At 40.5% G+C, this 12,817-nt stretch overlaps 1 protein-coding gene across 3 annotated transcripts in view; it reads right to left on the minus strand.

The window, feature by feature from the left end:
* The window catches only part of klhl5 (kelch-like family member 5), a 79,340-nt gene that overhangs the window by 33,842 nt on the left and 32,681 nt on the right, over positions 1 to 12,817 (minus strand). Inside the window, exon 1 of one of the 3 annotated variants that reach the window (XM_006629926.3) lies at positions 1,498 to 2,468. The exons of the other annotated variants lie outside the window; for them this stretch is intronic. Coding sequence (XP_006629989.2) covers positions 1,498 to 1,925 — 428 coding nt within the window. The 5' untranslated portion in view covers positions 1,926 to 2,468. Of the gene's footprint in view, positions 1 to 1,497; positions 2,469 to 12,817 lie in introns of those variants that run through there. 3 annotated transcript variants of the gene reach the window in all.

A 12,817-nucleotide genomic window follows, 5' to 3' on the forward strand; every position in this document is an offset into this window, starting at 1 on the left:
GAGAAAAGCGCGTTGGATAAATGGTTAAGAGTTTCTCGCATGTGAATGCAGCAGCAGCACTGCTTCATGCCCTTGTGAAATGAGACACATCTGTCTTGAAAGTCTGTAACTAAGTTAACGGGAGCATGGCAGACGTAATTCATCTTGTTAGCACGCAACTCCTTCAGCATAGACAGAAGTATTGATGGAGTGGAAAAGGGGAAGGTCTGCACAGCTCATAGATCACACAGAGGGACTGGAGCGTGTAGCGGTCAGCTTTCAGCGCAGCTCTGATGGAGGAGTCGCTCGCTGCATTGCTCATCATCTGCTCAGCTGCACTTTACAAGAGTCCCGATAAGAGCCCGGTTATCGGCAGACAGTAATTAATTCCCACTTTAACGAGGGATGGCTTCATCAGGACCACAATTTATAGCACCGAGTAACAAAAAGAAAGAAAAAAGAGAACGAGCCGAGGCAACTAAAGCGTTGTGGCGGGACGCTGGAAAGCAGCTGCTGTGTTTTCACGGCAAGATGTTTTCTCTGTAAGGCGTTCCTGTCCGCAACGTGATGCTAATCTGCGTCTCGATGGCGCAGAAAGTCGTGAATTACGGGATACAGGCTCCGAACCTCCAATCAAACCGGCAAGAGGAATTATAACATCTGCACAGACGTACACACCCATACTTACTCTGGATTATAGCTATGCCATCACATCACGTGAGGCACCAACAAATCCAAATAAACAAAGATGTTCTAATGGCCCTGTGATCCAACGGATATATAACAGTCTGCACAAACTTACGCCTGCAAGCAAGTACACATTACCTTTATAAGTTACAGGACAGGAGAGCAAAACAAAACAATATATTTCCAATTCATCTTGAGGCATTGCTTAGAAACGAAAATGATTTAATGGGATGACATAGATGCATAATCCTTTGACATTGCATAACAGCGTAAACCATCCTCAATCAGTCCTTCATTGCAAATTCCTTTGATGAAAAAAATATCTTAAAAAATTGTTTGCAGGTTGCTAAAAACATTTTTTTTATTAGCCAGCTTTAAAACAGCTTCTGGAATACATACTACTAGTGTAGGGCAAGCTGTGAGTGATTAGCAACACCACATTTACCCAAGCAAAGCACATCTTCAGTAGACAATTTCTGAACACAAAACTGTAACGACATTCGTACAAAGAAGTAAAAGAAGTGCATCTAATGACAAAGACAAAAAGTACTTCTGAATCCTACCACCACTCACAGAAATAATCGAGTTTTCACTTTTAAATGTTACAGAATTCAAGCCTCACGGCAAAAAAAAACACCTACTCCTTCTGCTCTGTGAGCTGTCGAGAGGATCAGTTTCTTGCTTGGCTTCTTAGTACAGAAAAGTTTCTCTCCAATTTCGAAAGTGACAGCTCCCGGCCCATCTAATACAAACCCCTCCCCCCCTGCTCTTGAACAGCCGAGTTGTCACTACTGGGAAAGAGCCACAGAGGGACACCTGCTGCCCCAGTACCTGCAGGAGCTGCTGTCGGAGTCGTTCTCCTCCTCCTCGCTCCCTCCGGCGTCCTCTGTCTCGGGACCGTCAGGGGCCTGTGCCCCCTGGCAACCCTCCGCTGTGAACTCCAGGCAGGGCACCTCCAAAGGAGCAGCCCCGGGATGGAGTGAAGGGCTGGCACAGTCCCGCTGGCTGGTGGGGTGAGGGCAGCCCATCGCGGCCAAGGGCAGCGGTACGTTCCCGGGCTCCAAAAACTTTCTACCACTGCTGCTGCCGGCGGGGGCCCCACCGTTAGAGGGGTGACCCCCAGTTCCCCTGAACCAGAATTCCCCTGGCTGCTCTTCCTCGGCCAGGCCGGTTGGTGGCGGGGACGTGGGATGGCCGAACCACCGCCATCTGATTCGCAAGATCTGCTTCACGTCAAACTCCTTCCTGGAGCCAGACATTCCCTCTACCGGGAGCCAGCGATCGTCTAGGCAACGGCACAAACAGCACTGTGAGAGGCTCCTTTCTGTTGTCCGAGTGAGCACTCTCTCTCTGTCGCTGCCTTCCTCTCTCTCTCAGTTGCGCTTGCTAACGCACACCCAGAATCTCACACACACACACTCCCAGACACTTACTCGCACAGAAGATGCATGCTTGTTTTATCTCCTTCTAAACAACTGGCTTATATATATATTTAATATAAAACAGGCTCTTTTTCCTAGCAAATGACTGACTATACAACTAAACAAAAAATCTTCTTTTCATCTAAAGACATCAGAACTTCCAGACTCAGATGAGCGCTGAGAGGAGAGTTCAGTTGACAGCTGAGCTAAAGAGGTCCATGTAACAAGGGCTGACCCTACCACAGGGGCTCAGGGTCAGTGCCCCAGCTTCCCACGAAAAGCATTCCAGGTGCCTTTTGAGGAGGCCCTCCCTACCCATTCCTGGACCGTGAGCTCTCACAGACACTGCCAGCCTTCGTCAAGCCCTTTCGAACGGGAACAGCAAAGCGCACACATCACCCACCCCCTCCTTGGAAACCACAAATGACAGAGACAGACAGCGGCTCTGATGCAGCATCGCAGCTCAGCTGCTCCTGCTGCCGTTAACCCTGTGAACGCCACTGGGTGATCACGTGCACCTCCAGCTCAGAAGGAGCTTCAGGACGCCTGCTTGAATACAGCTATTCCAGCGCAACAAGACCGCTCCCGCGCCTCACTGACAGCCAGGGCATGGCCAGAGCACAAGCATATCAGGGGCTCTTCCAAGAATTCGATACGCTATTTCAGAAACAAAAGAGCACTGGTTTTGGGGAGGGGGGGGGACATCTTAATAGGAAAAAAGGGGATATTTTGTTTTACTTGGACTGGCTATGTCAGAAAAAAAGGGATCTCCAGCCAGTCCGTGGGGGGGGGAACCACAGAAAGCCAGACTCTGCAATGCACCACTCCCTGGAAATCATCTTTAAATGTTTGCAAACCTCTACGGACATCCTCACTCAGACAAATGCAGTCAATACTGCTCCAAACACTGAAGTATCGGCTTTCCTCTTAGCAAGGGCTGTGGCCACAATCTCCCCAGTCCAGTGGAGGGAGAGAAAAAATTAAAACACGGTGTACAACATAGTGTTGAATTGTGGCTTTCATGAAAAATACATCAGAACTGGATCAATAGAGCGCTGTGATATCCTGCACGTGGTGCTCTGATGCTCCTAAAAATAGCAATGACAATAGGCAGGATTCTGTGCTCCTGTACAGGCCTCCTCTAACAGACCGAAGGAGGCTTCGTATTTTCCAAGTTTCATATGCCTGTTTCTTGAATTCAGACTTTAAATGATTTGCTTTTTGAGTGGTAAGGACACAGTAAATTGAAGGTTATCAATCTCTATCCTTACGAAGTACTGATACAGAAACACCCTATTATGTGACTCACGGTCCCATTTTTACCCTAGGGACAGACATGGGCAAGTAACACACAACAACTCCTCCAGCTTTTCTTTCGGAACCATCAGTTCAGCTAGGTGACCAAAGTTAAAGGATCACTGCAGCTTTAAGAAAATCATAACAGGAAACAAAAGAAGAGAAAGCAGTTGCTAGCAGATTAACTTTTTTTTCCCCCAGAATAATTACCTGGCTAAAAATGTCTACTGCTTTCGAAGACTAGCATACAGCGATTCTTAACACGCTAAACTATCTTGCATTTAGGAGGAGGAAAGCAGAAAGGGCAAGCAGCCCACAGGAGCACTCACAACTTAAGAGGAATAATGGAGAAAAGCAAACTTATATCCCACAAGGCCCCATAAAGACACAGATTGCAATCGAACTGTAAGGGGGTGGATGAGGGTTGGCGGGAGGGTTCATGTTGTTAATTAAACGAAAGATCAATGTCGGAGATCAAACAACGCAACATAAAGAGAGACAGTCGAGTTTTTTTTCAATAAAATGACTTTCTGAAGCATGCGAAAGCATGAGTGGACTTACTCCCACACAAGTGCATAAGAAGGGTTTGCAAACATAACTAAGAGATCTCAGACACTCCACTGCTTCTTAACAGAAGCCACGGTACCAGCTTTGGTGTAGGTAGCTGGATAGCTTGTTCCATATACCCACAGGCCCTTGCATAAAAAAGCGATTAATGTTCTCAGTTCAAAACGTACATTACAGTGCTTCCACATAGTCTCCGTTCGTGACCTGTGCCTTGTGGTTTACTCCTGATTCTGAAGAAGTCCACAGGGTGCCTTTTGGTTCCCCTTCGACCCTTTCAAAGCCCGAACCAGGTCCCTGTCCATCTTTTTTGTTCAAGACAATTGTTCAACACATTGTTGCTTTAGCTTTCAGAGCTGCATGTTCTTTTAATCCAGGGAAGTTATCTAGTTGCGATTCGCTGGATTGATTCCGGAGCCGCAATATCTGTGAGGCAACACGATGACCAAAATTGTAAACAGTATTCACAATGAGGTTCTACTAGTGCACTGTATCATTCTAACATTACCATACCCTTCAATTAAGTAAATTCCTGTTAAATATATTTTATCCTATTTAGTACTTCATGTTGCTTCCACACATTGTCCAGACGTTGGAAACGAGTGTCAAATTAAAAACCTACTATGTATTTTTCACTAGCAGCTTTTTTTGCCATTTCTGCTTTTGTCCCATTCTTATCCATAGTTTTCGTATCTTCAAATGTTTGATATTTCACACACTAAACATAATCCAGGTGTTTGTCTACTCTTTTATAAATTAAGTTTTTCCCAGCAAATTCAAAAAAACAGTAAGTGTTGGTTTATTTTAAAAAAGGCGTATTTCGATTAAGACGTCAAGGCAATAAGGAAAGAGGATTTGTGAATTATCCTCCAAATACTGTACATGCTTCTCTTGTGGAGAAGACTTATAGACTCATCTATACAAACAGACTCATGTATACATGTCTGTCAGCTGGTTCACAGGGATCTGAATGTTCTCCTGATCAAATGCTGCAGAATGTTCCCTCAGTGTCTCCTGCACTGCCACTGCTAATTCACCGTCATTACTGAAGTTCAGGCCTTGAGAAGCCTCCTTTCTTATTTTAATCCCATTTAGCAAACATAGTTTTAGAACCAGCACTACGTTTTCACAACAAATTGAAAAACAAGAGTTTCATACTGTACCTCTTGGTACTGATAGGAGAATTGAACAAGGCAGCAAAACTGACATTATACCATGACACTAGGACATTTCATTTCACAGGTTTCTGAATTCTTTCAGGACACTGGCTTGCAATATGGAAAACAAGGACAAACCTGGGACATGAAGTCTTGCTCCAAAAAATAATTTGGGAGAATACACTGATATGGAGCAACGTTTCTATTTTTACAGGTTTTTGTGCTGGAAATTAGAGAGAGGGGAACATCCAAGTATTCAGGACTAGATGCCATGTAATGCAAACACGCATATTGCATGATTGTTAAGTGTACAATATCTAACCCTAGGCCAGTCCTAATCCCTCAGTGCTCATGTGAATTTGGCAATTTCCATATCTGAGCAGCAGCACCTTACTGGATCAGAACTCATTCAGGTTTGCATGGTGTTAAATGGATGAAAGCACAGTGGACTTCACTGTAGAAAGGGATTCTATTCCATTGCAGAGATTATTTCCTAGCACAGCTAGGTGGCGTAACTGCTGGGAGCAGTTGGCATAAAGCATCTCACTCAAGGTACAACAGCAGATGTGCTGCAGGAACGGGAACCCACAATATCAGTTATCAGACCAGTGATTTTCCCACTGTCCTATGATGCCCCCACTCATTTTTATTACAAAAGATATGAGTAAAGCATTTCGTGCAGCTTTAAGGCTCTATTGTGAAGAACAACAACAAACATTAAATGGAAACAATTCAAACAGACACATCCAAACTTCCTAACGGGGCTCTGAAACTAAGATTACTTCCTTGTGCTGTTTTCTTATCAAGAAAAAGCAGCTGTAATCTCATTGAGGGGTTCAGGCTTTATGACTGACGTTTTCCTTAAGCTTTCCACAGAGGGGATGATGAGGTGATAAGAATTCTTATGAGCAGTTATTATTTCCACTTCTCCTACTGCTCCAATAGGTTGTTGGGCTCTGGGGAGGGCGTGTTCTCATCTACAACGCAGACAGACACGTCTCAGCCTGGCACCATTACTGTGCCTTCTGTGAACACAGAGGACTCCGCAGGGACTGGGCCTCAGTGCTCAGGAAAAAAAGGCAGTTCTACATAATGCCACTCCCACAAAGGTGAAGTGTACATCTCTTAATCCTAGTTATTTCCATCTCTTTGTGTGGATACACTCCCAAGTTGACCGGCAAAGCAATACAGGAAACAACATGAACATATCTGTCTTCCTTCCTTTAACCCCGGTTAATCTTTCACACACATACTTCTCCCACAACAAAAACAAAAAACATAATTAAACAAGTAAGAATGTAGCTGTATGGTTGCTCCACCTCTAACTGAACTACAGCTAAAATACTGAAGTTGATCATTTTCTTTTTTGTTATTGCTGCTTCAGATGTGACACTAGAAGATTAAGCCTAACAGTACACATAATTTAATCGCCATGGAAGAATTCACAGTGGGGATCCTAATTTTGTGAGAACTGAAACATTTTGCCTCTCATAATGGCTGATCACTGCAAGAAACGCAATGCATTCTAAACCAATTCAAACCATCTGTTTAAAATTCAGAAGACATTGTGCGGCTGTTGAAATACTTATCAGAGGTCCTACACTCAGAACTGGAGGAGAGCTACCTGGCAACTTCATTACACAAAACACAATGGTGTGGGTGCATGTAGCACAAGTACTTCGTACACAGGGCTATTTGTACCCTCGTTCACACAATTTGTATTAGGTACACTGAATAATTTATAATGCAGAGTTTGGCTGTAATAACAATGAACACAGTAATCAACATTGCCAAGGCAAGATACATTTAAATTATGTGATGTCTTAAATGTGACATAAACTACTGTTCTTTAAAATATAATTGTTTTGTGTTTATTGCAAAAAATGACAAATTCAATAGTGCCAAGACAGGTTATCTTCCGTTCTGAAATTTAGCGAGACATCCTGTTCTGAACCTGTACTCTTAGAACTTCTTTAGAACAAACTGAATCTGAAAAATACCCCTTTTTTGACTCCTATGAATTATTTTCATTTCACTGACAGAAAGTAGAATTGTGAAAACCAACTTTATCCAAAACAATGCTCTATCAAATGTTGTATCAATATCACTCTGTAGATATAGCCTGGGAGACTGAAAAACTGCATCATTTTTATTTGCAGCAATTTGTTCCAACCCTATACCGTACAAGCGGATATAACCCCAAGCCACTTCTAGCAATAAAGTTGAAACACCATCTTAATGTTTGACCTATATATTATTTTGCTCTTACTCTCGGACGGTCTACTTTAAACTACAACTACATTAAACTGACATATTTTTATGCCATTTTAGAAATGTTGTAGACATCAGTCCCTTGTGTGATACCACCTACCAGCACAGCAGACCAGAATTGCACTATATCACTATGTCATACCAGAATGTGCAAAAGGACATTCTTTGTAAATCAGTGTCAACTGTCCTCATTTGAGCTGAAACTAGCCTTTGCGACATCAACTCCATGAAGAACAACCACCTTGAGCCTACTAGGTATGTTTACTACCGTTGTGAGCCTACTGGGAGGGAACAATAGGTTTTAAACTATTTAAAAGGGGTTCATGCTTTACGACCATGTTTCCTGTAATCTTTCCACAGAGGTGATAATGAAATGATAGGAGTTCTTATCCTCCCTTTTCACCCTCACAACTTGCCTATTTCCAGGGTTTTCAAACAAAATGCCCTCCAGACGGATCCTCTTTTCCATACGCAAAATTGTCTCGTACAGCCAGTCATCTCTAACCCATACAGCCATCTTTTAACCAGAGCTGCTGTATCACCGGTAAATACACATCCAGCAGTACACACACATCCTCAGGCCAGTCAACCAGAGAGCATCATGTTTGTAGAAAAGTCTTGTCATTCACAGCAGGAAAAACTGGATGACCATTTCAAAGAACACATTAGAGGAGTGAAAGTCGAGCATCTCTCCAAGATGGCAGACCACCAAGTTTCAGCTTGCAACATGGATTCTACCTCTACTTGTTCCTTAGTAGCTTGCACGCCAACACAACTGCCAGATCAAAACCTCTTCTATCAAAGCACTCATAAACAGATGGTGTTTTTACCCTGTTCCCAAAGCAGAGGAACAGGGTAAAACACCACCAGATTCTAGAAAGTCATCATTTCTGACATTCAGGAACTTTGGGTTATAACCAAGAAGGGAAGAAGGGTTGTATTTCTTAAAGGTAAAGTACAATGTACAGTATTACTTTAAAAAGAATGTACTGCCTTGTCAAAAAGCTTTATAGTGAAAAGTATAGCAAAAGTTATAGTATAAAGCTGGGAAATCCCAGAGCTGTCCTGCTGAAATTATGTCTGTTCCCAATGTCACATCATTGCACCAGTGCAGGAGAGTTCTGTCTCTCAGTTCTTCCCCCTTCTGGTAGTAATCAAATGTTCTGTCTTCTTCACTCCAAATTGCTCATACCGGGAATCTGCACTGTCTCTCTTATGACCAGGAGGATGACAGAATCTCAGCTTGTCTTCAAGAGGAGCTACCATGCCCAGTCAATTTCTGATAAAAACATCACTGTGTAATTTGAAGTGAAAAACCAAAGAGCGCGTGTTGCATTGAAATAAATGCAAGTACTGCTGCTGCATGTCAAGCATGCTCCCGCAGAGCGAACAACAGCACGTTTCCTTTCATCATTTTGTGGAGTGTGGAATTAGAAATTGAATAAAACTCTGGGAACGGCGAGTGGATTTTTGAAAGGAGAGCTGCTCGTCACTTGTGCCACTGCTGAAGTTCCAATCATGCTCTACAGCTCAGGTATCCCTAGGCAACCCCTCATCATTGCCACAGAAACCTCTGACGGCAAGCAAACAGCTATCATAGACATTCATGCTATCAGCAGCCTACATGGGGTCATGCTTTGACACAGCTTTGGAAATGGAAGGAGAAATTCAAGAGGGTGTGAGGAAGCCAAAGAAGACATTATTCAGAAGGATCTGTTTTCTAATCATCCTTCCACACATTGTAAGTGGACCTGCAGTGAGATTATATTCACACATTTGGAATAATCTCTGTCTTAAACAAATGCCAACTGAAGTATATTCAAATCAACATACCTAAAGGCACTTGCATGTTTAACATGCGTATGTGTTAAACAGTACAACCCCTTATGCCAACAGTGCATATGACAAGTATGGTTCTCTGAAAAAAGAATTATTTGGCTCTCATTACAAAGGGATCTCACTGGTTATAAATGAGCAGGACTTTGACATATAGGCTTTCATGCATGGAAGCCTATAGTTAATGTATTACTTCTTCCCAGATTTCATATGTACCACAAGACAGTGTAATTCTACCCTTGGCAAGTATCGTGGTGAAAATAGGAAAATTGTTATGTGACAAAGCTGTCAACCAATTTGGTCCTAACTCGGGCAATGAAAAAAAACCTTTCACGATCATCTTCCTGGGAACCATAGCAAAAACATGAACTGAATCGTGGCACATTTTGGCAACACTCAATCCTGCTTCAGATTTCCTCCTCACAGGCTGCTGTAGTGATTTCAGCACTGGGGCTGGCTAATCTATTTCTCGTCGAAACGCAGCCCGTACTGGAAAGTGATCCTTTTCAAAACCCATTTGAACAATTAACTACAAACTTAGCAGGTACTGTTTTAGTGACTATACAATCAGGCTACAGTGAAATGAAATCCTATAAAAATCAAGATGGTCGTCTATCCAACACTTTGCTCAAAAACTGTTTAGCTAGTTACAATAAGTTTAAATTTGATCTGAGGAAAAATTAATAAGTACTATGCAACAGTGGTTCAGTATAACTGAAAATGGCTGCCTGGCTGGTCACTGTGTGAGTGTATTCTACATAGTCAACATATTCAAAGTGCTTATGGCTTATGGTTGAGAACTATCTAAATTGTCAGGTAATATCCCATGGACTTGCTTATTGACATGTGACAGCAATATTGATGCTGTGTCAATCGAGGTGCCAGCACAAGTTAAGATTTCAAAACCCTTTTCTGAAACTAGGTTTCAGAACCAGCAATCAGCCAGAGGAATTATAATGTGACAAATACCAGCAATCTACATCGATTGCTACACGACTCAGCATCTGAGTCACCTGACTGTTAAAAATCTGTTTAGCCAACTAATGACAAACCTGGAAACATAATGACACAGTGTAATAAAATATATAAAACATTGTTTCTACATTTTATCTTCCCTAATTATAAAGCAAACACATTGATAACATAGTGCGATATTATTATAACCATAAGATACCGCTGTCCTGTTGCAGTTGTAATAGAAGTGTAGTAGCCTTTTAATAATCATACAGTACATTACTCCTCTGGTCAACATTTTCAAACTGTTTACACAGTCACAGCAAAACTGTTTCTTACTTGAACAGCAACATTTTGATTATTTTTTTTCTGTACTTGGCTAAAGTCAGTGTGATCAAGGTAGCATTACTATAGTTATATACCATCACAATACTGGTTAGTGGCCTTGGCGTTAAGCAAATAGACACTTCTTGCAACTAATTATTTGAATTCTAAGGCCGAAGCAATTCAATCAGAAGTATAAATGACTTTGTTGAGTGTTTTATGTTATCTGAATATAATACCGATCCACAAAGTTTATTAAACTCAGTTACTTTGAAAAAGTGAAGAAAAACAAGCTCTCAAAGCTGAAATCACAGAGGAGGAAATAAGGGATACAATAAAAACGGTATGGATATAGGAAGACCCTGGGGTAGGATGGATTTCTGATTTTATTCTACTTTTTGGAAATTTAATGAAAATGATAAGACACAAGATAAAAATGTGAATGACCAAACTCAATGTACCAAACAGTAATATCTGTCATTCTTAAGCCAGGTACTGTAGGGTCAGGTAAATCGCCATTTGATTACAGACCTATAAGTCTGATAAATTGTGATTGTAAAATAATATCAAACTCAGTAATATAACTGCAAAAGTACTTCCAGATTTGATCCATTGCAATATAACTGGCAGGAGATGTAGAGAAAGGATGGAAGGATATTTACAAATAGTCGTCTTCATGGTTAATTTAAGTTAGAAAGAGGGACTAGAGTCCACTAGAGCACCAGTGGCCCTTGGCAGAGAAAATGTGTCAATAAAAGGAAGTGCCTGGAATACAGGTTGGAGACCAACAACACAAATTATTATTCACTGATGGCCACATTCTACATCTTACTAATATGGACAAATCTGTCTCACTTGGACAAATTGTGCATTATAACATAATTTTAAAAATAGCAATTATTTAATTAATAGCAATTAGTAAAAAGAAAGCTACAATCTTTACAAAAATGTCTCATAACCTCATATGTTAAATAAGCTCTTATAAAAAGCAATTATATAAAATATATATTTCTATTTTATTGTTAAATCATATGAGGCAAGATTTTGAAAGATGGAATAATCTACCTATAAATATCACAGGAAGAATTAATCTCTTTAGAATGGTATAGTAACCAATGTTTTTGTTTGTTTTTTCAATGAGCCCAGTAACTCCTCCAAAAATATTTAAAAAAAACAGCCTATTCAATTATCATTGATTTTAAAAGGATTAAAAGTTCTCATAGATTCAGAAGGCACTTCTTCTACACTTCCCAAAATCAGCAAGGGAGTTAAATCTGCCTGATCGAGAACTATCAGACACAAGGTCTTAATAGCATACATTTTTATGCTCTAAAGAAGAGCAATAGGTTAATAAATGTACAAGTTTATTCTCCGAATTTATTTCTTTGTTTATTATCAAGAGCACAAACAATTTTATTATTAATAATACAGTTAGATTATGGCTTAAAATGAAACAAGTGGTTAAAGAGCCCATTATAATTCTGGGCAACACTGTGTTATAGAGTAACCCTGTGGATGAAAAAACTTCATGGCCAAAATTGGTGGTATACAATTCATACAGGACTTAACCTTATCACATCTTTTTTAGCCAAATAAATAACAGGTTTGGATTCCCAAAGTAAGACTAAAGTTACAGTGGAGATAAGTTGTATAAAGCATTAAGCTGTATAAAGCAAAAATCATATTCTAAAAGTTCATTTCTGGAAAATATAAGAAAAAAGAATAATTAAAAGGAATGAAGATTCAGGCAGAAGTAATGTGGCAGAATCATGGAATAAATGCTTGGTTCTGACATATGATATTCCTACTAATGAAACTTTATCTATGGTTAATTCAATATAAAATCATGACATCATGAGTGTATTTATACTAGAAATAAAATTAATCAGTTTGATGTTAAAACATCAGATATATGCACTAAATATAACATAACATGATTCTATGATTCATTTCTTTTGGGAATGCTGGAAAGGTCATTCAATTAGAGAGCTGGCTATCCTCTCAGATGTAATACTGTTTTAACCCCATCACTAAACCTATTCCAAACCTACATTGCATGACCACCCTTTGAGTATACGACAGTCCCATTGGGTTGGATTGTGATAAGATCAGAAATCTTATTGAGAACTGGAAAACACTGGGCAGTGGAAAGATGACAATTTCAAAGAATATGGAAAGATGTAATGCACACTTTGGATGAAATTTGAATGTATTGATTTGATTAGGAAATAGAGGAAGACATTAATTGTATTGTGGTTATCGTTGTGATATTCTTATTATGTCTTTTTTGTGTATTTTGTGATGTCATTATAGAGTATTTGTATATGT

This window comes from Lepisosteus oculatus, chromosome 1 (assembly GCF_040954835.1).
Source record: "Lepisosteus oculatus isolate fLepOcu1 chromosome 1, fLepOcu1.hap2, whole genome shotgun sequence".
NCBI classification, from domain to species: Eukaryota; Metazoa; Chordata; class Actinopteri; order Semionotiformes; family Lepisosteidae; genus Lepisosteus; species Lepisosteus oculatus.